At 41.3% G+C, this 27,350-nt stretch overlaps 1 protein-coding gene across 1 annotated transcript; it reads left to right on the top strand.

The window, feature by feature from the left end:
• Nucleotides 1-78: 78 nt before the first annotated feature.
• Nucleotides 79-26,749, top strand: LOC111856818 (scaffold protein ILK). The gene is made up of 13 exons (XM_023837073.2): nucleotides 79-248; nucleotides 1,905-2,208; nucleotides 21,094-21,259; nucleotides 21,571-21,666; nucleotides 21,822-21,918; nucleotides 22,057-22,140; nucleotides 22,389-22,474; nucleotides 22,582-22,691; nucleotides 23,239-23,366; nucleotides 23,690-23,811; nucleotides 24,284-24,383; nucleotides 25,220-25,350; nucleotides 25,572-26,749. The coding sequence occupies exons 2-13, from the start codon at nucleotides 2,120-2,122 to the stop codon at nucleotides 25,719-25,721; spliced, it is 1,359 nt and encodes a 452-aa protein (XP_023692841.1). The 5' UTR covers nucleotides 79-248; nucleotides 1,905-2,119; the 3' UTR covers nucleotides 25,722-26,749.
• The last annotated feature ends 601 nt before the right edge of the window (nucleotides 26,750-27,350 follow it).

Genomic DNA, 27,350 nt, shown 5'->3' with positions numbered 1-27,350 from the left:
AACGTATAACGCAATTGTTTTAAAATTAGTAGCCCCAGGCTAAGGGGATGTACTTCCGAAAGGGGTCGCTGTGGTGAGCGATTCGCTCTGGCATTCCGGAGAAAGGTCTCGCCCCCACGTAGCTGAGCAGCTTTACAAAGATCCTGTCGCTAGACCAAGGGTGTGGACAGCAGGGGACGAAGGGTGGCCGGCCCGGAATCGTCATTTTTGCGGAATCTGCATGAAACACGTTAACTCTGATTAAAAAGGTGAGTAACTTTTTCTAAAGGGTGCTCTTTAGCTTCGTTTAAGCGGTATAATATCCGACCTTTAGCTAGCCGTGTGTTTGGCGATTGCAGCGGACATTTGGCCTGTGATTAGTGGTGTAAGTGCAAAGAGCCCCGCTGCCGTTTAGTCCGTCCCGCTACCCTCTGAGGGACACCGTAATGTACAGAAAAAAATCTGAATTTTATTTATTTAGTGAAATGTTCTGTGTGAAATAATATATAAATATTAATATTTACACTTGTTTATTGTTGGCTGCCTTGCAAAAGTTTCTGTGTATAATTGACTTCAATCAGCTTTCTGCTTAAACTTTGTGTCGAGGTATCAATCTGTAGGTAACCGCTGACTGCTTTGTAGAGTTATAGTTCATTACAAGTGTTAGGCGACATTTATATGGCAGAAAGAGTGGCTGTAATATTAATTGTGGCTAAGTAAATGGCAGCTCTGGTACGTTTTTAACTCTGAGGTGTTTCAATGCGGTTTAGAGACCGAGGCGTGTACGTGCGGTTAATTACGTGAGGTAGCTTTCAGTTTATAGGGGACAGGGAGTGTAAGACGCAAAAGGCTCCGGTTATTAGTTTACAGATGTACTTCAATTGCCACAGATTTTTTTTCAAAATAAAATTCCAGAAGTCGTGACTTATATAAAGCATTTGTAAGGCATCTCATCAATTTCACTGAGGAGTTTTTCAGTACACCTCAGCGTCTGATGATAAACTTAAAATGCGAGACATCAACATGTGGTAGTAACGTAACAGAATTATGAGCCATTATGAAATATGCTTTGCTTTATACTTGAACATGTGTGTGCAGGTACGTGGCAGATGGTATCTGTTCTGCAGCGGTTCATCTCGATAAGCGTCTCGTATGTTGTGAAAGGCAATGTTTAAGCGCTAAACATGACACTGTACTTTACGTTTTGTCATACTTTTGTTGTTTTTACTTTATAATGGCCAGCAGTGTTTTATTAACCTACATATCAAGTAATGCCCAGACATATAAGTTCTACACTCTGTTGTCCATACATTTTTAATGGTTTAATTTTACTGAAATGTTTAGTGTAATCTCTTTTTAGGGAGCATATGACATTTTCTTGCACAGTTTAGACATTTATGTGTATTCTTTTTCTACCACAATAGTAGGATTGAATAAAAGGACCAGCGTTCAGTTTCTGTAAGCTCTAATCAGTAGCTCAGGCCAGAGGCTATGGGAGTCTGTTGTACTGTATAAGGTTGTGGCAGTGCTGTCTTGCGCAAACCTGGACTGTTTGCTCAATACGGCTTGTTCTTCCTGGGTGTGTCAGCTGTATTTTACACCTCCTCAGAGCAGGACTCTGCAGGCTATAGATTGGTTTTGCATCTGAAGACCAAATTAGCAAAATTAGCCCAGAGTTATATAGCAGGTTTTGGTATTTAAGTTAAGCAGTGTTTTGTTGCAGGTGTTATCCATGGATATTTAGAGAGAAAACAATTAATTTAATATGTTTTCATTATGTAATATGAAGTTCCAGTTTTTATGCACTTCTATGTCTTTATCTTCATTGTCACGAATTTACAAACCTGACATGTTTTTTTGACATGTAGCCAAAAGCCTGCAAATCCTGGCGCTTCTTATCTCTGCTGTTGCCTTGTGTGTTTCAGCACTGTAATGAGAGAACACCTCTGTCACGTAGCTGAGCGTCTTCGTGTCTGCGTGGCCTTGTCTGCACCCCCTTGCTCCCTGTGGACGAATGCCCTCCAGGCCCCAGTGGAATTTCACGTGCTGCGTTCCTCCCGCATCCAAACTCGACAGCCTCAGCGCTGCGCCAGCCTCTAGGGGCACACCGTTCAGTTAGGGGATAGAAGAGGGTGCCACCATGGACGACATTTTCACCCAGTGCCGGGAGGGCAATGCTGTGGCTGTGCGCTTGTGGCTGGACAACACCGAGAATGACCTCAACCAGGGGTGAGTTTCTATGGAATGCAAGAGGGGGAAGGGTGCTTCAATGTATTTGAACCCTGCTTTGCCTTGGTCTGCTGAGAAGAGGATGGAGACCTGCTTTTGGTGCACTTAGGAGCCAAACTGACTCACAAATGTGGTACAGCTATATTAAGGAAACATGACTTTGTTTAAAAGAAATGGATAATATACTTGGAAAATAAGACTTGTTTTGAATGTCAAGAAAGTGATGAAATAGTTAATAAATGGCTATGATGGACATATCTAATTGCATGTTCTCAAGGGTCTGTTTGGACATTGGTACATGTTTAAGATTTAAGATAGTCTTGGGTGAACTTCTGCTGCATGTCGTCATGTTCTTTATAAATGGGTCAGTCTGTGGTGAAGTGAAGAGCTGCGACTATTTTGGTGCATTTAACTTTTCTAGTTGTTTGGTTCATTGGGAAGACAGACAATTTTTAATTTATTTTGTCTTGGAAAGTACCCTTGAGTTGGCCTATTTTTCCTACCCTGTAGTATACCTGTTTTCAGTTGCCTTAGAATTATGGAACAGCCTGATTTCCTAAGCTGATATTATAGTAGTAAACTCTAGCACTGCAAGGCTATTTGTGTTCAAAGTTAACAGCTCAAAAGTGATCAGAACCTTTATTTATTACTGAAGGTTGAATGCACATATGTATATTTCTGCAAGGGCCCACATTCTCCCACATGCATTTTGGGCCGCTGTGGGAAAATTAATGTAGGTCATTTATACATTGGGGGCTGTTCATTGCCCAGCTAGCTGGGAGCTGTTAGCTTGTGTAACATCCTCGTATAATTGGTTACAGACCATGTTGGTAGAGGCTGAGTGTCCCATGGAGAGGTATTTTGTTTTTACAGGTTTCTTTTTATCATGTGCTCCATTTTCTTTACAATAGGGTGTCACTTGCACAGCTGATAGACTCACGACATAAAAAAAAAGCTTAAAGCGCATTTGCCCTGGCTAACCATATATAAGCACTGTCTCAACTAGTACATGAATGCATGTCTGAAATAAAATGGCTGGAATGTGGTTTGTGTTCTCATGAGAGTTAAAGGATCTGGTCTCTGGTATCAGATGGCCAGTGCCATCTTGTGGGAGGCTGAGGGCCTCGGGTTTAGACAAACAGGCTCTCTGGGCCTCCACAGCCGCAAGCAAATGACAGAAGCAGTATCCGCTCTGGCCTCCTGTCGCGCCTCTGGGTAACTCGACACGCAAAAGCAGGGAGGACGCCAGTCGGCGGAGAGGAAGTTGCCTAGCGTAGCCGCTAAATTCAGCCAGCCCTACTAAAAAGGGTGTTGCAAGTCAAGTCTCCAAATCAGTGGTGGTCACGTGGAAGGCAGTTAAAGTTGTGCTTTTTTTAAAATCTGCAACACTATTCCTCATTGCTTCTGCCCTTTTAACATTATATTAAATATGATTTTGAAAGGCCAGTGTGTTCTTATGTAGTAAATGGCTTTCAGTGTTCTATACTGTAAATGTATGCACAATGTCCAGTAGTGAAAAGGATGTGGTGGGAGGGGTGTTTTCCCCTTTCCTGTACAGAGAATTGTCCTACCCATCCCCACTCCTTTCCTAAAAGGGGAAAAAAGTTTAAAATGTGATATTACTGCTTCTGGTGTAGTAATATTGTGTACGGTGCATTTTTGGATTGCATGTGAAAATCTGTTCCTTTGCCCATGCACACACATACCATACTGCAAAACGTATTCCATTAGCTGATTGCTCTGCTTCATTTTTTTTCTTTTTCGGCAAGGAACACCACTCTGAGCCTCTTGGAGCTCTTCTTTTTATAGTGATTGCTTTTATGGATCTATTTCTTTGAGGGGGGGTTGCTCATGTGCTCATGCTGCGATTGATTGTTCACTTGCATGGTTGAAAAAGTGATAGTGAGATCTAGGAAGGCTCAAGATTTCCATGCATGATGCTAAACAGTGTATTCTTGGTCATTGTCAATGTCAAATAACCACAACCAAAAGGAGGAAAAAACAATAACTGTGAAAGACAGAGAGAGATGTCGTTTTTCTGGTGAACGAAAGCGAAACATTTTTCTCCAGTTGATTCTGACTTCCTCTTGCCCAGCTCTTGATACTTGATAGCAGCTTGTTTCCTTTTGGCCTTGCGTGCATGACAGAATGACTCCCATTTCCCACCCATTTCCCTTTGATCTGTTTATTCCCTGCTGGTCTTCAGCATAATTAATCACAGGAATGTATGTGGTGGGTGTGTTGCATCCATGCTTGTAAAGATACATATGTACAAATAAATATAGAAATTTGATCATCTTGAAATGTAACTGCTTCCCTCCATAATGGGGAATTCCACTCTGAAAATGCTCCCCATTATCAAAGAAATTTTATTACCTTCCATTTAAACAGGGAACAATCTGAGTTTCTTCTAAAATAAACTTTCCTATTCATATTAGACCTTTTTCCAGTTTCACAGTGTACAAGGACTCATGGCTAATGAAATGAGAACCTCACCTTCTGTGGGGGAAAAAGGAAAGTAAAGCTCCAGGCTTCAAACTGGTATTGGCAACTGCTGCACACCTGGAGACGAAAGACGGTCGAGGTTAGGGGTGAAACACTTACTGACTTCATGGTAAATCACCGTAAAATTCCTGATGGTTAGTAGTATTACTGTTTCAAATTGTAGTTAACATTAAACATTAAATGCTATCCAGCATCAACCAAAATTAGCAAGTCTCTCCCACATGCATATGCGCAGGCGCAGCATGCAAGGTGGGTTTACTTCATGTCAGTGACATCATGGTGGATGGCGGTTATAGTGATTTTACAGTCTTATAAGAGGATTAATTCTGATGTGTGGTTGTATTTTGGTTTTTAATCTTCATGACCACCACCTACTACTATATCGTGAATGCAAAGTAATTTAACCTGGCTCAATGCAGGAACGCAATGCAATGTTGGAACTTCGGAATGGGGGTGAAAATGTCATGTTTTTTTTTTTTTTTTTTTTTGGGTCTAACTTGGTAGTGGCTTGTCAGTAATGTAAACTGAAGATTTCAGTATTACCTCCTCTTGTAAGTACACTACACGTCAGTTGTGTAGTGGAGCTTGAGCCTCAAAACTAGCTGAACGCCCATTTGCTAGTGATGGCCAAAATGATGTCCCTTGAACCATTTGCGGTATTTTTTTGACCCCACTAGATGGTGTTCTTGATTTTCTTTCGGGAATTCTTGTCACCGTTTTCACCCCTGATGAGTGACAGTGTACACAAGGCAGCGTCAGTCACAGCACATAATCTTAAAGTGTCCAACAGCCTGGAGTGCTGCAAATAGCCATAAGTTGTCAAAGCGACTTGCTGGGCTTCTCTTCTGGTTGCTACCCTTTGCCGGTCCTGTCGGTGTTGAGGAAAGGACATAATGATATGGAAAATATGGACAGTCTCAGTCACCCTTGTGTTCTGTGGTCTGTCAAGAGTGCAGCAGAGAAGTAGAAACAAGTCATAATGTTTTCAGAGCTGAAAGTGTGTTAACTCCTTTGCTATATAGTGCAGTTCATAGTGTATGTGGGGCCCTGGAGGGCCCAGTGACAGGTTTGCTCCCAATGTGGTATATCGAACTCTCAAATTAAGTTGTGCTCATGTTTTGGTTATTGGTGTTCTTCCCCAAAGAAAATGTGTGCAAAGCTAGAAACCAGAGTCTTGGCACTCCGGTCAAGCCATCTGCATATACACTCACCTAAAGGATTATTAGGAGCACCTGTTCAATTTCTCATTAATGCAATTATCTAATCAACCAATCACATGGAAGTTGCTTCAATGCATTTAGGGGTGTGGTCCTGGTCAAGACAATCTCCTGAACTCCAAACTGAATGTCAAAATGGGAAAGGAAGGTGATTTAAGCAATTTTGAGCGTGGCATGGTTGTTGGTGCCAGACGGGCCGGTCTGAGTATTTCACAATCTGCTCAGTTACTGGGATTTTCACGCACAACCATTTCTAGGGTTTACAAAGAATGGTGTGCAAAGGGAAAAACATCCAGTATGCGGCAGTCCTGTGAGCGAAAATGCCTTGTTGATGCTAGAGGTCAGAGGAGAATTGAAATCACAACGAACGGGCCAACTGATTCAAGCTGATAGAAGAGCAACTTTGACTGAAATAACCACTTGTTACAACCGAGGTATGCAGCAAAGCATTTGTGAAGCCACAACACGCACAACCTTGAGGCGGATAGGCTACAACAGCAGAAGACCCCACCGGGTACCACTCATCTCCACTACAAATAGGAAAAAGAGGCTACAATTTGCACGAGCTCACCAAAATTGGACAGTTGAAGACTGGAAAAATGTTGCCTGGTCTGATGAGTCTCGATTTCTGTTGGGACATTCAAATGGTAGTCAGAATTTGGCGTAAACAGAATGAGAACATGGATCCATCATGCCTTGTTACCACTGTGCAGGCTGGTGGTGATGGTTTAATGGTGTGGGGGATGTTTTCTTGGCACACTTTAGGCCCCTTAGTGCCAATTGGGCATCGTTTAAATGCCACGGCCTACCTGAGCATTGTTTCTGACCATGTCCATCCCTTTATGACCACCATGTACCCATCCTCTGATGGCTACTTCCAGCGGGATAATGCACCATGTCACAAAGCTCGAATCATTTCAAATTGGTTTCTTGAACATGACAATGAGTTCACTGTACTAAAATGGCCCCCACAGTCACCAGATCTCAACCCAATAGAGCATCTTTGGGAAGTGGTGGAACAGGAGCTTCATGCCCTGGATGTGCATCCCACAAATCTCCATCAACTGCAAGATGCTATCCTATCAATATGGGCCAATATTTCTAAAGAATGCTTTCAGCACCTTGTTGAATCAATGCCACGTAGAATTAAGGCAGTTCTGAAGGCGAAAGGGGGTCAAACACCGTATTAGTATGGTGTTCCTAATAATCCTTTAGGTGAGTGTAGTTTTGAAGCGTGCAAATACTAGTTGTAGATATTTTTATTGAATTAATGTAAAAGGTAAATTCATAAAAACTACCTGATACTTAAATATGTCATTTAAATTAAACAAAGCATAGCTTTTATTAGGGCTGAAAGATTTGAGGAAAATATTTTTTTTCTGACGTATTGCGATTTACGATTTGATTTGCAATATAATTTTCTATATGTAAAGCTTCGGTTCAATATTCAGTGTGTAATAGATTTAAAATGTATGACACAGTATTACCACATGAGATGCCATCAAAATATTAACTGGTCTACATTCTAATGCAAGGATGAGAACTAAAAGATATGAATTGCTTCCAATGTCTATTTATTACTTTTTTTTTTGCAGAGAACAATCAAACATAAAACATAAGTTGTGACTGTTGTTAAATTGTGTAATAATGATTAAAAAAAATAAAAGAATTCCAGTTAAAAACACTAATGATCTTGCAGCTAATGCTGCTTGGACCCCGAATAACACTAGAACCATCGTTTCCAGTGCCAATGAATGTCAAACTCCTTTAATCTCCAAGTAGGGCTGGGCGATATTATATCGCCCATGCGCAATAATCACCAGGGCTTCAGATGACAGAAGAAGCATTTGGCCGGACGCCAGCTTTTTGGTGCTATACAGTCATAAATTAATGCCCATAATTTGGTAAGAGGATTATCAGTATGTCTTAAATATTAATGTGATGTATTTTGTGATACCCAAAAGTTAGTAATCTGTATAAACTTTGTTTCTTAAATTCGATTAGCGTAGCATCCCACGTAATACTGTTTTGGTATACTACGGTTTGGTATACCTTAGTGCAATATGCACTGAAGTCGCGGTGAAGAAGAGCAGCCATGACATCTTTTAAAAGAGGGAATCTTGTGGATAAACAAGGTAAAAAGACGTCGGCAGTGTGGTGGTACTTTTTGCAGTTCAATGTCTGACACATTTATGAAACATAAGAATATGTCGTATTTATACTAATAATGACTTCTGGATGTCATGCAAAGCCTCATTAATATTTTAGTCATACTACTGAACTGCTTAAATTGTGGGCGTAAATAAATGTCTGTATTTCACCGAAAAGCTGGCGCATGGCCTAATGCTGCACCTGTTATCTGAAGCCCTGGTGATTATTGTACATGCACAATATAATATCGATATATCGCCCAGCCCTATCTCCAAGCAGGTCATATGGCTTATGCAGCCCTCTTGTTTGCTCTAATGTGCCATTCGTGTTAATAACAGCAGCAAAATCTAACACTCCCAGCCAAATAGCCTGATAGAGTGACTGATCTATCCTGAAACTGTACAGTTGAAAGTTTAGATTGTATAAACATTGAATAAATTTACATAGTTTATTGGTCATTTCATGTACATCACTTTTTGCTTTTTAACAACTGTATAAAGTAATGGTTTTTTTTTTATACAAATCAACTCAGGTGTTCAAGGTTGGCAGCTGTCACACATCTGGTACGACACCCTTTCATTCTCACACACTCAGGCAGGAAACCCTATGGCTTATCTGAAGGCAGACGACACTGCCTTATGATGCTGGATTGTGCCATCAACACGACCTCTGCTATGCTCCAAGCTTCTTCTGTGTACTGGCTCCTTCTGTTACTTTCTGGTCAAAGCCCGGGGGGATGGGTGTTGGGCATGCGCAGAGCACCTAGGCCAGTTTGAGTCCGATTGAACGTATATAGGCAGGACTAAATACATTCACAATTGCATTATCTGGGTGTCTTAGTCTGACTTCAAGAAATTCGATTTAGTACGATTTCAGTCCGACTAATGTTCACATGTACTTTAAAATTCCGGTTTTAGTCAGGCTAACAGAATAATTGGATTTTTAAATGTAGTGACTGAGTACTAAAATATATGACAAATAGGACTACAGTGGTGCCTCAGTTATAGATAGATAGATAGAGATACTTTATTTATCCAGAAGGAAATTTAGGTGTCCAGTAGCTTATACACTTTGTACATACATATAGGCGCACAGACCTATGACATTCACACACACATACATACTGCAACAATACAAAGGGAAAAAAAACAGGGGGGCAGTGTGTTATACAGGCCATCACACTCCTCCCTTCAGTGTGATGTTGAAGAGCTGTATAGCCCTAGGGACAAAGGACCTTCTGAGCCTGTCAGTTCTGCATGACAGAGACAGGAGCCTATCACTGAACATGCTCTTCTGTTTGGAGAAAGTGGTGTGCAGAGGGTGACGGTCATTGTCCAATATTGAGAGCAGTTTGCTCAGGGTCCTCCTATCTGCAACTGATGTGAGTGACTCCAGCTCCATGCCCACCACAGAGCTAGCTTTCCTCACCAGCCTGTCCAATCGTCCAGCATCCCTCTTCCTAGTGCTGCCTCCCCAGCATACCACAGAACTCATTAGAACTTGAATTTCTTAAGTCGAACCAACCAGTTCGAAAAAAATGACTTCGAGCTCGATCTGAATCTCAGAAGTCAAACCGTGAACGAGAACTTGTACGCGCAGAGAAATGAGTCACGCGGCACGTCTCTCAGCGGAAACAAAGGGTAAAGCTTCAGTCTCAGCCTCGCATTCGCTGTGATAGCACCGTGCATGTTTAAACTATAGCTGAATATATATATTTAGACAGTAAAAATACATTTAGACAATGAAAGAGAGTAACAGTAATTATTATATAGTAAAATACATTTAAAAATAAAGATATCTTATTATTTTAATATTAATAATAAACCATTAATACATTTAATTATAATATATAACAATGACCGGACTGGGGAAACAAACTGAAAAGCGGACGAAATACAGAGGGCTAATGAAAGCAACCAGAAACAGCTGATCACACGGGGATTCCACATGGGGTTAACGAAGGAGCGGACTATCGGGGCAGGACACATTGTTTTTTACACATTGCTTGGATTACATTTATTTTCTTACTTTACAAATTACTGTTTTGATAAATGTGCTTAGATATGTTTAGTACATTATATGCTCTTCTTGTTTTATTTGGTTCATTTTGTGTTTAAATGCTAAAAAAACAACATATTTAGGTGTAATTTTTTGGGGCCGGGAACCAATTAATTGGTTTTCCATTATTTCTTATGGGGAAAATTCGATCACAACTCTAACTTATTAGGATTTGATCCGGAGTTCTGAACGGATTAATTTTGAGTTCTGAGGTACCACTGTTTTATGAGTTTTACAGCTTTTTTTGGGGTGATGTAACACTGCTGCTGTGAGGATTACTGACTGTGGCCCATTTAAAAAAAATTAAAGGTGTGATACTGTTCCTGTATAACTCATAGTATTTGCACACTTCAGTCTAGCTTCTGGCTTTGTGGGCATGTGAGGACAACTTAATTTGAGAGCTTTAAGTAACATTGAGAGTGTGGGGATAAAAAATCGTGTGCATCTTTTAGGGGTTTTATGAGGCTCGGTTTGGTATTTTGTGTGCATGTTGTACTCATTCGAACAATTTAGTTTATCTTACCGGTTTCGGAAGATGGATGGATGGAGTACGAACAAAATTACAAAAATAAGCTTGTTTTTGACTGTCTGTGTCCCCTCCAGGGCTCTGTACTGTCACTCTCTGTAAGACCGTTTATTTTTACTCTACTGACTAACTGTGCAGTGAAAATTATGGGAATTTACATACTAGTGGGGTGGGGGATTGTCCTTTATAAACTGGCTGTTTTTAATTTTTGTTTGAAGCTGATGTTCTGCTTTTTTTAACCTATGCAAGACAACCAAGTCCCTCTCCTGACAGTGAGATAGATATTCGTACAGCAGTATTATCATTTCATATAGAAATGTTGAGAGTGTTTGACATATGGTATGGTAGTGGGGTGCAGTGGAGGAACTGGACTAAAAAGGCTTCATTCTTTCACTCATTATCCACTTGAATTGCACCTGTAATTCTGCCTGTAAATATTGTATGGTGCAAAAGTTGCTTTGTTTGTCTGCTAGATTGCTGTATAATGTAAGAAACATAGATGTGAAACATGCAGTTGCTGCTACTGTGGGTTTCTTACCTGTGCAAAATAAGATTTTATTTGAGACTTTACAGTATAAGAAACTCTCGGACTATTCCAGTTATGAAATCGTCTGATGTATTGGCTCTGAAATCTCCAGCATTACGTTGTGCTCGCAGTGTTTGCTTGGCCAGGAAATGGATGTGAAGTTCATTAAGTTAGAATTGGGGAGGGGAGGGAGGTTGGAAAAAACTCCCTTATTTGGTGAGGAAGGTTGATCGCAGATCTGGGAATGCTGTTTAATAATGGGCCCGGCAAGCTGGGGCCCTGCTCTGCTCCCTGGGGCCAGTCTTTGCTCGTCCAGACCAGGCAGCTGAATACCCTGCCTGAAGAGTATGGACCAGACCTGGGACGGGGTGAATTCTCCGTTTGTGGTCTTGGGGGGAGATTTCTTGCATTCCTTTCTCTTCTGCTTTATATCATGATGTAATCAAGCATTTCCTTTAAACCTTTCTCATAGGCTTCTGTACTGGAAATGATATAAAGGGCTGCCTAATTAGTACAAAACAGAAGGAATTTTGTATAGTCACTGTTCCAATACCTGGAGATGACTTTATTTATTTATTTTTTTAATAGTATGTAATCCTGACTAAAATATATGAACAGTGCTTTGTGTCCATGAGCATCTCTTCACATTTGTTTTGACACAAAACTGAAGGGGAGTTCTCCTGTACTTTTAAATTGGTTTGGGCTGATATGTATATTAGTGGGTTTGGGGTCTATGCCTGTCTCCAGAAGGTTGTGGGTTTAAATACTCTGGCCTGCAGAATAATTCTCTCACTGCTGGGAAAGGTCCCTATAGCTTGCCTGGTGGGTCGGTGTTAGATGCTGGGTGGCCTTGCACTCTCACCCCAGAACTTATACAGTTGCACAAATAACAAACTCTGTGAAATTACCCCTGTTACACATGGTGCAACTGTCAGGTCTGAAAGACGGTGGGATCAGGTCATTTATACAGGCTGACCCACATGTTTTACTTGCGGGTGAAGTTCCACCAGTATGATCTGCATGTAATACTCCTTTGAATGTTAAACACCTTTTATTGTATTGTCCTTTTTAATTTCCTTTTTAGTGAAGTCAAGCCAGAGGCTTTTTTTAAAACCTAATCTTTAAAAAACTGATCTTTAACATCTTATTTGGTTTGTTTTGCCTGTTAGTAACTATTTCTAATTATTTATGATGTTTTAACCTATTTTATTCCATTAGTCTGTTTTTATTGTCCATTTGCTCACCATGAATATAGTCTTGGTTGCTGACATGGTGTTAAGCGTAAACATAACTAACTATCCCCGGAACTTAAACCTGTATATTTCTCTCTCGCACGGAGAGATGTAAAAACCGTGCATATGGGGATGAATCAAGTACATGTATTCTGTTTAAGAAACTAGTAGAGATCTAATGGTACACAAAATTCACGGTTTGGTATGAACTGCACTACTGCAGTTCTGGGTTCGCAGTTTGGTACAATTTTGACACAGCAGAGAAAAAATCATTTATTTTGAAATTTGTTGCTGAATATGCGAAGACAGTATCAGTTGTAAACCATAGGCGATGCATCTGTCGATGTGTCAGATGCTTATTTGCATGTTGTAACCATAATTACATAAAATAAATAAACCAAAAAACATAACATCTTAACAATCATAATGAAGTAAATCCCATGTTTTCTACTACAAAGTATGATCAAACTGTAGCAATGAACACTAGGGGTGGCACGGTTCACAAAACCCACGGTTCGGTTTGTATCACGGTTTTAGGGTCACGGTTTTCGGTTCTGTACGGTTCTTGTTGTTTTTTCTTTTAATCTTTAACACTCCAGAAATGTACTTCAGCATATGATATATAGCTTAATTATCCACAATTTAGGATACAGTATTAAAAAAGTTATATCATGTAATCATGCATAAACTGAATTTGACTTGACTTAGAGCACATTATTGGGACCATCTCTGAGGAAAGCTAGGTGAGATTTTGATACAGCAAGAGGAAAGACTGATGATTGATTGATTGATGATTTCAACATGCTTTTCATTTATTTGGCAAAAAAAGGAGAACGTGTATTGCCATCTACATGAATGTATGTGCCTTTTTAGCACACAAAGATTGCAATATTACAGAATATCTTGCATTTATCAAACTGGTCAGACACTGTGCAATAAACAGAATTTTTAGGAACATGGCAAATGTTCACATTGCAGCATGGAAGCAGGCTCACTGTTACAACGCTGACCGGGGAAGCAGAGGCGAGGAGACCTAGGATCGGGGGAATGCGGGGTTTAATGAGCAAAAGGAACACAGACGAGCGGTAAAGCAGAATTACAATATAATGACCGGACTGGAGAAAGAAACGGAAACGCGGACTAAATACAATGGAGTAATGACGAATATGACAACAATCAGGAACAGCTGGTAAACACAGGGAATCCACACAGGGTTAACGAGGGGGCGTGGCACACGGAAAGAGCGGACGATCGAGGCATGACACTCACTGGAGTGCTTTGTCACAGATAACTTAATTTTCTTTAACAAAGTGCCTAACCGCACATTAAATAAAGTCACACAACAAAGGCGCACAACAGTGTTCAGATGTTGTGCTATCGGTTGGCTGAATTTTAAACGTTTTCTTCAGAGACAGGGTGGTAACTCTGAAAACACGAGCTAAACGCAGCAAACGAAGGGCTACCGGAAATTACTTAGCTGGCTGAACTTTTACCGGAGCTATGTCACACCGCTCTGTGCATATAGCCTATTCTTTCGCGCGAAAGAAAAAAATAAAAATAAAATAAGATTCTTTCGCGCGAAAGGGAAACACACTGACGTCACATACGGGGCACGAGGCTACATTGCGCATGTCATGAACCGTCGAACCGTGCGACGCATGCATGCTCCGAACCGAGACAAGCGAACCAAACGGTTCGGTTTTTTTTCATGAACCGTGCCATCCCTAATGAACACCCCTATAGCGTAGTTTTTGTTTAGCCTGGTCTGAATTTCCTGACAAAAGCACCTTAGATGCCACAGGGAGACTAAGTACCAGAGGCTGTTTCCGCCTTGCTCCTGTTAAACATGCCCTCGGATGATAATCTCAAATGAATAAGCATGTTGGATGTTTCCATAAACATAGCCGACAGTCAGTCTTGGTCTTATCTACTACTCTGTCTCTCTCTCTGGTGGTGTTGTATATTATTGGGAAATCAAAATGTTCCCAAACCACTGATTATGACCGAATGTAACCAGCATTGGCCGTAACAAATTAGCACAATTATTCACAATTAGCATAATGTTTTCCATGTTGAACATCTGCTTGTGATTTAGGTTCATTCATTTCATTGTGTGTGCCGAACTGAAAATGATGTACCGAATGGTACATGCACTGTAACAGGCCTAAAACACGTGAACGCTGTGTGTATCTTCAAGATGAATGTGTGTGATTGGGTGGCACTGTGATCTTCACTGTTTGGTTATAATTGGCTGCCCACTGGTCTGTTTACTGGCGGGTATCTGTGGCTGTTCCATAATCGCACCTCAGCTGATGCTTCTCTGCTATTGGTCAGTGTATGGCCATCTGGTCTAGGCCTGGCTTAATGTTGCTGTGATAAACAAGGTGTCGACAAGTGACTGTCGCCTGAGCCGTTCTCGGCCGTCTGGTGCTAAGAGCCCAGTAGCAGGTGGTCTACCCTGAAATAGCCAGGCTAGGTATTTGTGAGGTGTGTGGCTGTGTTTTTTTTTTTTTTTTTTTTTTTTTTGTTATTGCAGTACTATATACACATATTTTTACAAGTACATCTTAGGACCCAGTTCACTGTGACGATACAGGGAGTAAGGAGAGAAAAAAAGAGCAGGAAAGGAGTACATTTGTATGTTAGGCAGCAGACCAGACCACACCCGTGGGTTGTGTGTGAAGTCGCATGTAGTTTTTATGGATTCTGGCAGTAGCACCATTTAGTAGGGGTGTAGCAATGCACCATGGCATATTTTGCAATTCAGAAATATGACTATGCACATTTTAGGGGCGTAATGATGAACCGTGACACAACATAATTTATTATTGTTAGCTCCCTCTTGTATTGTAGGCATAGTCTGTTTTATTTTGAGATTTTATTTTTGCATTTTGCACTGGAGTTTGCCGAATAAAAGAAATGGTTGGAAAACAGATTTTATTTTGCATATGTGCATACCTAAAAAGACATAAATAAGAACTGTGACTTTTTTTTTGTCTTATTTTATTGAATATATTGTTAGTGTATTGAATCTGGAGCCCTGAATCGTCTTTTGAATTTAATCGTGAGTCATTACACCCTTACCACCTTGCTTCTTTCCAGACACTGATTGTGTGTTGGGAGTAGGGCTGCACGATTTATCGATTTCAAATCGTTATGAATGTTGCATTCGCAGTGCGTAAAAATACTGATTCCGCTACTGAGCTGTAAGTGAATTGCCTTCCTATTTCATGGTCCGAGATTGTTTCAGAAAGGTCCTATCATCAATAGAACCGGCGAGCTCCTTTTAAACACCAGCTGCAATATACTTCAGCTTATCATACATTTGGTTTTTTTGTTAATAGGCAATAGCATTAGTATACCGCTAACCCATCAAAACAACAATGAGACAGTAATTCTCACAGCAGCGGAATCGGTGACCTCCAAAAAAGCCGTAAAACCCACAATACAGTCGTGTTTATGTCATATGTTTTATTAAATTTAAGTGTTTCCAAAGATTAATCACACAACATTAATAAAATGTCTTGCTTTAACATAAATACTAAAAGAATAGATCGCTTTAATCGCTATTGGGTATGGGCACGTGGTCTTATTTAGAAAACATACAAAAAGAGACTAATATAATATTTAATCATTCGTTTTGTATTTGTCCGAGTAACAAAGCAAATAAATGATAAGCTGCTTCAGTCGAAAACTGCATTTTACTTCTCATTTAAAATGAAATGCAGGGTTGGCAACTTTGGTCACCTGCATGGAGTGAGATTTTCTGTTCTCTGTTCTGCACACACATTTACATGTATGTAAGTTTTATTACCTTGTAAATAGTCTGTAGGGTTTGCAAACTGCCGTAACGTTTTTGATGCAGCTAATTTTAAGTTCAGAATGGAATATAGATTTGCCGTAGGATTTCTTGCGTAAGAATCTGAAAGTGTTTAATTGCAACCATGAACACGTACATTTTTTTAAATTTATTTGTATAGAAAATAACTGTATACAGTTGTTAAAAAGCGGAAACTTCGACCAACATGAAATCACCAATAAATGATTTCTATTTATTTAACATTCTATAAAATGCATATTACGTTAAAAAATTTCCAGCTTTACAGTTTCAGGACAGAACAGCCACTCTGTTATGAACATTTCGTTTTGTTTAATGTTATTAATGTTAATAACAGCAGCTAACAACACAACAGCGCAAACAAAAGGGCTGCATACACCGAAGTAATTCTTGCTTGCTCATTGGCGTGGGAAAAGGCGGTTCTAGTGTTATTAGGAGGGTAATAAGCGTTACCTGCAAGATCGCTATTTTTCTTTTTGCTGCATTTGTTTTCATTATTACTTTATTAACTTGACACATCACATCTTTAAATCTCATCCTTGCATTAGAATATAGACCAGTTAATACTGATGGTATCTCATGCTGCGTCATATGTTTTAAAATCACTACACACTGAATATTGAACTGAAGCTTGACATAAAAAATGAAATCGCAAATCAAATTGTAATCGCAATTTCTGTCAGAAAAATCGCGATTCGATATTTTCCCCAAATCGTGCAGCCCTAGTTGGGAGGGACATTTTTCTAATGAGAGCGGGCTGGGGGACTGCTATTTCTTTGTGGTGTGCAGTCATTATTCCCAGAAACTCTGATGGAGCGCATTAGCCTGTTTGTTTGGACAGGGTGCCTCGTGGTGCTGCTACAGTGGCTGGGAACGCTCCAAAGGAATAAATTACGCTGATTTTTCCCTGCCGCCTTTCCAGGCCCCATTATCTGAGCAAGTACAGCTGTGTTGAAGAGGCCATAACCAAGGTGTGCAAAATATTGAGGATCATTTTAGGGCAAAAGTGTGGTTGAGGCATGAGTTGTGGCTTGCACTCCTGGGCAGAGCTTGTGTGATGTAACGGGCATGCCCTCGACTGGCAGCAGGGAGGCAAAGTGTGTGTGTGTGTGTGTGTGTGCGTGCGTGTGTGTGCATTGTAAGTCATTGGTGATGACTCTTCTCAGGAGTGTCCTAGGCAGAGCTGGGAGAGTGCGGGAGAGACGTTGGGTGTTGATTGATGGCATCGGCAGCTGTGGAGGCACATACAAGAGAGGGAGTATTCCCAGCCCTTATAAGGCCTGCCTGTTGCGGAGGCCTGCCTGACTCCCTCCCTGCTGTTTCACTACCCCCACCCCCCTCGTCCACTACAGCAGTCTTCATCTCACTCACTCAGCCCGCTGTGTTTGAAGCGTGATTCAGCTACTGAGCAGTCCAGCCAACAGCTACAACCTGACCTTTGACAGAAGCCATGCTCCTGTCATGATCTTTCATATGCCTTCCTGTCTTTGAAACTGTTTCCAAATAGCACTTTGATAATCTAATGGGTGTTGAAATTCCCTTACAGTCTGTTTTACACGTCGTACTGCGTCGATCGCTATTTTCCAGTGCTGGTAACTTTCTGGTAAACTTCAGAATTCTGGTACACATTAGATTAGAATTCCAAATAGCTTCTCTAAAAGACACATTTCGGTAATATATGTATGTAGCTGGCATTTGTTGTGAAAGTTTCACCAATGCCAAGTTGAAATAATTAGTGACACCTAATACAACACTGAAAGTTGCAACATGTTCTGCTGTCTGAACACTGCATGCTTAATCCTGTTAGTGTACCATAACAGATGTGTATTTAAAAACATCACGGTTACTGCAGATAACCTTACAATAAAAAATGTTACTTCCTCCAAATTTCATTGTATAATTTAATGTAACTTCATATACAGTAATAGCAGTGAGTCTAAAAAAGTGAATAAAGCTGAAAATCCTTATAATAGTTTTTATTTCCATACATGCAAATGCATTGGGAACACTACAAATTCTATTCCAAATAAAAACAAGAAGAGAAATTCATCACATTTGTGTTATTCCTTTAAAGGGAATATTAGGCTGTTCAAAAAAATAGTAGTGTCCACATTCTTCTTTACAAACTCAAAGAACTGAAAAATGAACTGACTCTAACTCACTCTATGAACTGAAAAATGTTTTAAGATTTTGTTTTCCTTTGAATCATTGAACTAATATTTAATTGTATAACCACTGTTTCTGATAAATGCTGCACATCTGTGTTGTATGGAGTCGACCAACTTCTGGCACCTGTGAACAGGTATTCCAGCCTGATTGGACTACATTTCTTGGTTTTGCCTCAGAAACAGCATTTTTGATGTCACCCCACAAGTTTTCTATTGGATTAAGGTCTGGGGATTGGGCTGGCCACTCCATAACGTCAATCTTGTTGGTCTGGAACGAAGATGTTGCTTGTTTACTGGTGGATTTGGGGTCGTTATCTTGTTGAAACACCCATTTCAAGGGCATTTCCTCTTTGGCATAAGGCAACATGACCTCTTCAAGTATTTTGAGGTATTCAAACTGATCCGTGATCCCTGGTATGTGATAAATAGGCCTGCCACCGTAGTATGAGAAACATCCCCATAACATGATGCTTGCACCACCATGCTTCACTGTCTTCACAGTGTACTGTGGCTTGAATTCAGTGTTTGGGGGTCATTTGACAAACTGTCTGCAGCCACTAGACCCAAAAAGAACAATCTTGCTTCCACAAAATGTTGCGGAATTTCTCTTTAGGCCAGTCAATGTGTTCTTTGGCAAATTGTAACCTCTTCAGCACGTCTTTTTTTCAGCAATGGTACTTCGCGGGGGCTTTTTGCAGATAGCTTAGCTTCATATAGGCGTCATCTGATTGTAACAGGACTCACAGGTAACTTTAGACTGTCTTTTGATCTTCCTGGAGCTGATCATTGGCTGAGTCTTTGCCATTTTGGCTATTCTTCGATCCATTCCAATGGTAGTTTTTCGTTTTCTTCCACGTCTTTTAGGTTTTGGTTGCCATTTTAAAGCATTTGCGATCGTTTTAGCTGAGCAGCCTATCATTTTCTGCACTTCTTTATATGTTTTCCCCTCTCCAATCAACTTTTTAATCAAGGTACGCTGTTCTTCTGAACAATGTCTGGAATGACCCATTTTACTCAGAATTTCAGAGAGAAATGCACTATAACCAGCATGTACAACATTTGCTGCCTTCCTTCCTTAAATAAGGCCCATAATTGGCACCTACTTTTTCACAGAATGAATGACCTCACTAATTGAACTTCACACTGCTATTATTTTGAACATGCCCCTTTCAAGTAATGATTCTGTTACACATAATCAGCAGCATGTATGTCATGACTGTTGGGTCTGTTGGTTTTCCATTACTCTACTATACCTACTAGTAAATTATTTGCCATGTCGAAATATAATTTCTACCAAAAACTGTGATTGATCAGGTTAGTGATGTCCATAGCTGTCAAGTCTCCCGTTTTGGCCAGGAAACTACCGTATTTTACCCTTCTTTCCCGCCGTCCTCCCGTATTAGTATTTTCCTGTAAATCTCCTGTATTATAATATCATTTAAAAAAAATTCCTCTGCCTCTCCAAACTGAACTGCCAGTAGCCTCATGAGAACTGCCACCTGCAGTAGCCTGCAGGTCATTTACAACATTAACCAGGTCATAAATGCGGAGGTTAAAATGGCAATGCTGTGTGCCAAAAACAACGTTACTTTCACCTTCTGTGACGACTTCAAAAAGGATACAAAGTCTGCAACAAATCTGTATAATAAGTCATTAGTGAATGGGTGCTGGAAAATTTCCCTTTTTTTCAAATCCAAAACTTGACAGGTATGGTGATGTCAGACTGCTATTATTTTGAACACAACTGTATATCCTAATGCAGTACTCTTCTCATGTTATAGTACCCTGTCTGGTGCTTGGGATACAGCTTTATTAGGAATGTAATTTTAGCATGTTAGGGTGAATGTCGGTGTTGTGATTGTGTAAGTAAAACTTGCAATATTGCGATATTCTGCAACTCAGCCTGGCCTCTTCCTAAAGTAGTACTGGATTTATTTTGCGAAAATTATTTTTGAGAAATCTTAACGTGTTGTTGTCTTTTTTTGTTTGCACTCAGTTCTGTTGTGCAAGTTTTTTTAGGGAATTATACATATGGTCGGTCATCTCATGTCACTGATGCATCAGTGCTCAGCCACGAACTCCATGATTCAGCACAACCAATGGCTGCTCTTTTTCTCCTACCTATCTCAGTCACACCAGAGCACTTTAGGAAACCAGAGAAACTGGGAATTTTTGGAGTGGAAAGTAAGTTAACTTGCCTGCAAATTAAAGTAAACCAAATGCAGGAAAGAAATCAATTCTTGGATACATTACAAGATTCATTTTGAAGTGTATATTTTACAAATACTGTGTACATTCTGAAGTGTGCATTCTTTTTTGGGTCTTATTGGGAAAGAGGACCTGAAACAGCTCAATAAAGCACCTGCTTTTTTTCCTTTGAATTTATGTATAATTCAGCAAGAGACTAAAACCTTTATGCCATTTTTGTATTCATCAGTCTTTCACATTTTAAATGATATTTCTTAGGCGATGGGCTTGAAGTTTTGCAGGAATGTACTTTGTATGTCTTGGCTTGCAGTGAGAAAGGAGTGTTAGTATTATACCAGAGCAAACATGCTCTTATCAGCACTCGGATGCATGCTGCCTGACTTTGGGCGCACAGCCTTCCTTCATGGGGAAACGCGCTTGTGACACTTCCTGCTCTTTGTCCAAACCCCCCCCCAGAGATGACCATGGCTTCAGCCCCCTGCACTGGGCGTGCCGTGAGGGCCGCTCCAACGTGGTGGACATGCTCATCATGCGGGGGGCCCGAATCAACGTCATGAACCGCGGTGACGACACGCCCCTGCACCTGGCCGCCAGCCACGGGCACCGCGACATCGTCACCAAGGTGGGGAGCCGGTGCGCAGACTTAATAACCAGTGACGTGGCAGATGAAGGGGACTTTTCCTGCTCTCTTCCCACATTGAACAGTAATGTTTGTTCAGAGTTTAAATATGTTCTGGTCCCTTTTCACCTGTCTAACTCAGTTGCTGCAGTTGATCACCTGTCATGTGCTGCTGCTATGCGTGTTAAAGATCATGTTCCCCATGTTTGTTGGGGTTTTTTTTTTCTTCCTTTTTTGATTGTAAACTAAATGTGCCATTGGCCTGACACAGACCCGTTTACTGTATGTGCTCATGATTGTCCTCCGTCTCCCAGCTAATCCAGTGCAAGGCAGATACCAATGCAGCCAACGAGCATGGCAACACCCCACTGCACTACGCCTGCTTCTGGGGACAGGACATGGTGGCTGAGGTCAGTTCTCCCTCTAGTGGTCTCTTCTTGAAATACACCTTACAAGTTGTTTGAAAATATCATCCAAGCACTTTAATATCTTTACATACAAGGTGGCGTTAGAAAAAAAAACTGGGATCTAAACATTTCGGCTGTAACATATCATGCTCTTTCAGGATTTGGTGGCTAATGGTGCCCAAGTGAGTATATGTAATAAATATGGAGAGACGCCTTTGGACAAGGCTAAGCCCCACCTTCAGGACATTCTGAAAGGTATGCAGCCTAGTGTCTTGTTAGTCATCCCACTGCCTCCACTCTCTGGTTCATCCTCTCATGGCTCTGTGTCTGAGTGTCCTCTTTCCATTCTCTCCTTTGTTACATTGTGACACATCTCTTTGCCGCCCCCTACAGAGCGTGCAGAGAAGCTTGGACAAAACTTGAATAAGATCCCCTATAAGGACACCTTCTGGAAAGGCACCACTCGAACCCGGCCCCGTACGTCGCATTTTAGGATACTGTATTTGCGGGAATCTGCCTTTTTCATTCCTGTTTTACTTATTTATTTTGAAAGATCTTTGTTATTTTATGAGCAGTCACGTGCAACAATATATTATTTGATATTGTGTGATTACCACCCCTCTTCACATAGTGTTCCTTTACTTACTTTTTTCATTGTAATGGGAATCTTTGTAATCATTCACTGATGTGATTATTGCTTGGGCTTTCACCTTATCTTTGCATAGGTAATGGCACTCTGAACAAACATGCTGGGATTGACTTCAAACAGCTGTCCCTTCTGACCAAGATTAATGAGAATCACTCTGGAGAGGTAGTCATTTTTAGTAGTAATTCAGTCATCGTTTTTTTTATTGTATAATTGGAGAATTATTAGTATTGCATGTTTAAAGATTAATTTATTTCTCTGTTTACCATCAGCTGTGGCATGGGCGTTGGCAAGGAAACGAGATTGTGGTTAAGGTGCTTAAGGTCCGAGACTGGACCACCAGGAAGAGCCGTGACTTTAATGAAGAATATCCAAAACTGAGGTTTGCAGAGCTGTTAAACTTTTTGAGTACTTCTTCACCAAAGGGTTCATTTAAAGCACTGATCATCAACTGGCGGCCCGCGGGCCGAATCCGGCCCGCTGAGCCGTTCAATCCGGCCTGCAACTGGATTCCAAAATTGTGAGGATCAAAAAGAAAATAGTGGTCCACACCGCTCCTAGTGGTTGACTGTGGTATAGGTATGGGAGTCTGAATCAAATGCCTTCAGTTTTGTAAAGAAATGGAAAAAGTATAAACATTAAACATAATGTTAAGCCAAAATTAGATTTTTATTTGATTTTCTTCTTGGGGGTCCGGCCCCCAAGGAGACTGTCTGGTAAAACTCTGGCCCTCTGACAAATATAGTTGATGACCCCTGATTTAAATGGTCTTCCATGTGTATTGGTTGGTATGTGTTTGTCTCCCATCTTGCCTATGGCTCATTCTCCATGGTCTGTGTACCTTAGTGTGTGTATTTTTTTTTTTGAGCCTGTCTTGTCTTGCCTCCCATCCTCTCTGTGTACCATCCCTGTCCTGCTCCCACCTCCAGGATATTCTCCCATCCAAATGTGCTGCCCATGCTGGGGGCGTGTCAGTCGCCTCCTGCCCCCCACCCCATTATCATCACACACTGGATGCCCTATGGCTCGCTCTACAATGTGCTTCACGAGGGCACCAGTGAGTACCTCCGCTTGATTAGTTTTGTCTGTCTTATCAGTAGTAGTCATTCACTTTTTTTTATAAACACACCTTTAAGAGGAGTCTAGGCCAGTTGATTACTTGATTGGCTGATAACATTAAGTGCTGTTTAATAATTTAACCATGAGTGTGAATTTACTGAAAAATGTTTAATGGTATAACAGATTACCCCCATGGCATTTGCAGCCATCTGATTACATAGACTGATGTTTAATCTCCTGCTGTTCTTGCCGCGCATCAGACGTTGGCTTGTCGCTTTGAGGTCTCGTTGCACAGCCGACTTCGGGCTTGTCTCTCGGCAGACTTTGTGGTGGATCAGATGCAGGCTGTCAAGTTTGCGCTAGACATCGGGTGTGGGATGGCCTTCCTGCACACGCTGGAGCCCATGATCCCTCGCCACCATCTCAATAGCAAGGGCGTCATGGTGAGCCACTCGCCCTCCTCTTCATCCTTCCCACACAAGCACTGGCCATTCTTCGGTTCGTCAGTCAGTCACATCTTGTAGGCGTGTGGATGATGCCTATATTCTCCCACATATCCCTCTTTAGCCTTTGCCTTGCTATGCTATTCCTTGGTGCTTAGCAGTTCTGTACCAGATAAAGAATCTCTACTGTATACTGTTGTCTTATTGAGATATAATGCTTTTTATTTGTTTCAGACTTGTTTGTTGGAGTGTGTGTGTTTGTATAATTAAAATAACCCAATTGCAGTCATGCCTGTGAGATCTGTGGTCTATAGTAGTGGTCAGTTTCAGTATGTAGAGGAAGTGTCAGATAAACATGGAGTAGTGTAAGTGACAATTGGCACGGTATGGTGCTCAGTTATGTCCATATTGTGTGTGGCTTCATGAGTTTGCTTGTGCTTGATGGGCTGAATTTCCTTGCTGTGACTGACAGATTGATGAGGACATGACAGCCCGGATAAGCATGGCAGACGTGAAGTTCTCCTTTCAGTGTCCGGGCAGAATGTACTCGCCTGCTTGGATGGCACCTGAAGGTACACTGTCTCCAAGTCTTCACATGTGCTGTCATGTCCTGTTTTATTCAACTCGAGGCACATTCTAGGATATTTTGGGGATGCCTTATCCCATTCTGAACCATATATGCTCAGATGTGCAGGAAATGATTAGAGCCAATTGTCATATTCTGTCATACTGCTGTGTGTGTGTGTGTGTGTGTGTGTGTGTGTGTGTGTGTGTGTGTGTATATATACAGTATATGAATAATAGAGAGAGTGAGACACACACACACATTGGTGTTCCATTCTTGGCATAATGGTTTGGGTTAATTGTTCTATGACATTGTGAGTTGTTAGGGTGCCCATGGTTCAGGATGCTGCTTCTTTCTGCCAGCTCTCTGTATGTGAATCTTGCTTGTTCTCTCTGCTTGTGTGATTTTCCTCCAGCTGTTCAGAAACATGGTGAATCAGCTTCTCTAAACTGCACTGAGTCTGTTGTGAGTGTGAATGTGCCCTGTGATGGAGTGGCATGTTGCGCAGGGCCATTCCCTGTGGTTCCTCATGGCTGGATGTCTATGGAATGCATGTGTGTATGATGTCACTGCTGTAGATGGCGGTTCTTTACCGCAAATATTTGCTTTCATCACTCCAGACATACTCAGATTTCTTGCAGCTTTAGTCACCCACTTGGGATGTTGGTTTTTCATGAGCCTGGTGCAAATGGTGCAGATCAAGGTTTCTCCAGGGACTGCTGGGATAGGCATGGGGGTCTTTAACATTTTACTCTTTGCTTTTCCCCAACCCCCACCCCCACATTCTCTGAACACACATATGCACACGCACACACACACACACACACACACACACGCACACAGCCTTGCAGAAGAAGCCAGAGGAGATCAACCGGCGCTCTGCGGACATGTGGAGCTTTGCAGTGCTGCTGTGGGAGCTGGTGACTCGGGAGGTGCCCTTCGCTGATCTCTCCAACATGGAGATTGGCATGAAGGTGGGTGGGTGAGGCACGCCTAAGCTGAGGCTAGAAGCTCAGCTCGGCCTCATATTCAGAAAAGCCCCACAGCCACTCAAACTACCAGTTCAATTCCATGACGAGTTCACCAATTCCCAAATGTCTTATTCCCCTGTGTCACTTCACAGTTAAGGAAGCATTTATTATGATGAGAAATACCAGAAAGACACCCCCTTATGCCTGTCTCCCTGTGCCTACAGGTCGCTCTAGAGGGCCTCCGACCCACAATCCCGCCTGGAATCTCGCCCCACATCTGCAAACTCATGAGGATCTGTATGAATGAGGACCCAGCTAAGAGGCCCAAATTTGACATGATCGTGCCCATCCTGGAGAAAATGCAGGACAAGTAACCTGCCCCCCATCCTGCCTCACCCCCCAGTGCCCCAGTGGACATGTCGCACACCAGTATTGCCTTAAGCATCTCCTCTCACCTGTTACTTCTGCTATCGACACCACTATCTATTGTAAGCTTCTGAAAATGGCAACTCTGTCTCATGCTAACAGTATATATATATATTTTTTAACTTCTTGTTTTACTTGCCAATCCTTTCTTAGCCCTTCTTAGTGGGCATTGAGAAGAGCTTCTATTTACAGTAAGGTTTTAATCATGTGGACTTTGTAAAGTTTTATGCCTTGCTGTCTGACTGAATGGAGGCTTTCAGACTGCCACTTTTTGCCTGTTCCCTGATGGTCGCCCTCCTCTGAAAGCATAAGGGACATTTTAGGGCTCATGAGCTGAAGCTCAGATACTGTAAAACTTTTATTCCTGTTAAAATGAGCTGATACATGAGTAAATTGCCTTATGGGTGACTAAGCTTTGGGGCCTCTTGTTTGTCTCACAGAGAAACTCAAGTTGGTTTTCATCATGTGCCCTACCTCCAACTTTCAGGAAGTGACTTTTTTTTTAGGTATTCTTTAGAGGGTGATGTATTCAGTACTAGATCACTGTAACTTCCTGTTTGCATTCTGAAGCTGTATGGCTCCTCTGGCCACAGGGATTGTGTGTATCTTTGAGCTGTCAGAACTGTCTGAAATTAAATGATTCTCCTTCCTAAACCTTACAGACTGTACCGTATCTGCTATCCTGCCGTGAGATGCACTCTCGTGTAATATTTCAAGGTTTTATTTTATATATGTTCAGGAGAGTAATCAAAAATCATTCTACAGATACAAGGGTTCATGAAGAATATTGAATGGGAATGTGGGCCTGAGACCGCAAAATGTCTGTTTCTTTGGTATCCTTATTTTTCTCTGTTGTCCAGTGTTTTATGCGGTTGTACACTGTCACAGCAGCTTCTTGTCCTAAAAGGTCAAAAACCAAAACAAAGCATGTCTTGTATGTAATTTATATATAACATTAAAAAGAGACATTACGTTGTTTTGTTTATTGCATAATGTTTATATGCTGTATACATGCACTGTGTGACATCACTCTCTCCCTGTTTCTGAGTCTCCTGTTAACTTACTCCTGACAAACGTGAACACCTGTGTCACTGGCTATTGCAAATACTCCTAACTGCAAACATTTCTGCCAGCCTGTGCTATGTGTAGGTTTCTTCAGATGAAATGTGTCCACTGCAGCTCAGAATATGGTTTTAGTATAAAGTTGGCCCAGTGCTTAGCAGCGTAGCCTCACGCCTTGAGGGCTCTGGGTCTTATGTTGGCCTTTGGCTGCTTGTGAGCAGAATCTGCATGTTCTGACACATATTTCTGGGGGTTTCCTCTGCATCTGTGGCAGGCTCCATACACACCAAGATCTTCGGTAATTTTGCCAAATATGTTTGTGTTGCTAAACTAAATGTAACTGGTCTTAATATTGGCAAACAATATTTTATACTGGCCAAAAAATTGCCCTTAATTATGGGAACAAGTTAAAAATAATCAAAGAATCTCATTTTGTTGGTTTCCTTTTATAATGACCTGAACATAGAAAAATTCAACTTTTCTTATGAGCACCGTGGTTCTAGGGGATGATTCAC

Source organism: Paramormyrops kingsleyae, chromosome 17, assembly GCF_048594095.1.
Source record: "Paramormyrops kingsleyae isolate MSU_618 chromosome 17, PKINGS_0.4, whole genome shotgun sequence".
NCBI classification, from domain to species: domain Eukaryota; kingdom Metazoa; phylum Chordata; class Actinopteri; order Osteoglossiformes; family Mormyridae; genus Paramormyrops; species Paramormyrops kingsleyae.
This window is presented reverse-complemented; position numbering and strand designations above follow the sequence as displayed.